The sequence below is a fragment of the Octopus bimaculoides genome, chromosome 4 (assembly GCF_046866305.1).
Source record: "Octopus bimaculoides isolate indiv1 chromosome 4, ASM4686630v1, whole genome shotgun sequence".
Lineage (NCBI taxonomy): Eukaryota > Metazoa > Mollusca > Cephalopoda > Octopoda > Octopodidae > Octopus > Octopus bimaculoides.
In genome coordinates this window covers 67,307,336-67,308,783 of record NC_142931.1, presented here as the reverse complement: position 1 = coordinate 67,308,783, position 1,448 = coordinate 67,307,336, and the positions used below count along the sequence as shown (strand labels likewise).

Here is a 1,448-nt window from a genome sequence, read left to right as displayed (position 1 = left end):
TTTAATTTTGTGAATATATCACAAAGAAAAAAGATATCACACCTTTACAGCCATCAATGAAGTGGATAGTGGAGTATCTTCAAAGAAAGATATGATTATATGAAACAGTTCATCAAAGCGTAAAATACAGTTTCTTTTTCACAGCCACTGCACTTCGGTAGGGTATAAGAGTTTAGTATGGTCCTCACCATTTCTCAGACAGAGTTAATGGAGAATTTGATCAGACAAGGGACTCGACTTCAATTTGTTCAGTCTTGATAACTAACTGTAGTGCATCATTCAACCTACCATTCATAATCTTTGCTACTAAATGATGCTGGTGTGCCAAGCAATGAACAGTTAGTATCTGGTGTGAAATTTCATGCTTTAGGAGAGATGAAAGACTTCTGTATATTCCTATCGTTGAAGGGGCTCCATCAGATGCACAGGCAAGAATATTACTGAGTGGGATATTATGTTCAAAAAGGAAAGACTTGAGAGTGTGAAAAATAGTTGCACCTCTTGAATCAAGTGGCAAATTCTCTGTGAACAGCATTTCCTCACAAAGTTGAAGGTCTTCACTGAAATACCGGACATATACCATCATCAAACATTGATTGTCCACAGCAGTTGATTCAGCCACTTGTATAGAAAATTCAGAGCACTGGAGGATATTAATGAGCTGATGTTTGACATCGTTAGCCATTTCATCGATGCTTCGAGAAATTGTGTTATCACTAAATGGGACCTTCTTCATAATGTTATTGGGTTTTTCATGCATAACGGTTGACAAAACCTCTTTGATAACTGGGTGAAGTAATGTTTTTCCAATTCTGTGAGACTTCACAGACTTAGCGACAAACAATGCAATGTTAACCCTTTAGTATTCAGATTTCCCTTTCAAGTGTAATGCTTACATATTCACTTTCTTCTGTATTAATCCTGCATTGTCTCATAGCTTCGAGATTTTGATGATATGACTGTTCAGTTATAAAATAACATTGTCGGGTAGGTGCAAGAGGCTGGATCTAGCCAGTTCCAGTATGAAACAGGTAGAATATTTGGGCCGGATATGGTCAGTTTAAATGCAAAAAGATTAATCAATATCAAGAAAAGGAAGCTATTCCAATGAGAATGATAACTAGTCACACAAAAGGAGGACGGGTCATTTTTGGAGTGCCTTTGATCAGAGGTTTGCTTGGTCAAGGCTAATTTAGGACTAAACAACAGCATAACAACTATCTGCATTAGATTTAAACTCAAGGACTATAAGATTTTATTATGATATTTTGTTCACTTTGTCTTGACATACATCATATTTGTAATTACTGTATTACATATCAACCCACATTGTTACTTTTTATCTTTTATTTGTTTCGGTCACTAGACTGTGGCCATGTTGGGGTACTGGTTTGAACAATTTGTTTTAGTTGAATAAATCGACACCAGTATTTATCTATTTATTTATT

At 35.7% G+C, this 1,448-nt stretch overlaps 1 protein-coding gene across 1 annotated transcript; it reads right to left on the bottom strand.

Moving 5' to 3' along the window:
- Positions 1-220: 220 nt before the first annotated feature.
- On the bottom strand, positions 221-760 carry LOC106884055 (protein ZBED8-like). The gene has a single exon (XM_014935271.1). The coding sequence runs from the start codon at positions 758-760 to the stop codon at positions 221-223; it is 540 nt and encodes a 179-aa protein (XP_014790757.1).
- Positions 761-1,448: the final 688 nt, after the last annotated feature.

Bases quoted from the DNA above. Each gene is read 5' to 3' on its own strand.
- LOC106884055 (XM_014935271.1), bottom strand. From the start codon at position 760: ATGCATGAAAAACCCAATAACATTATGAAGAAGGTCCCATTTAGTGAT.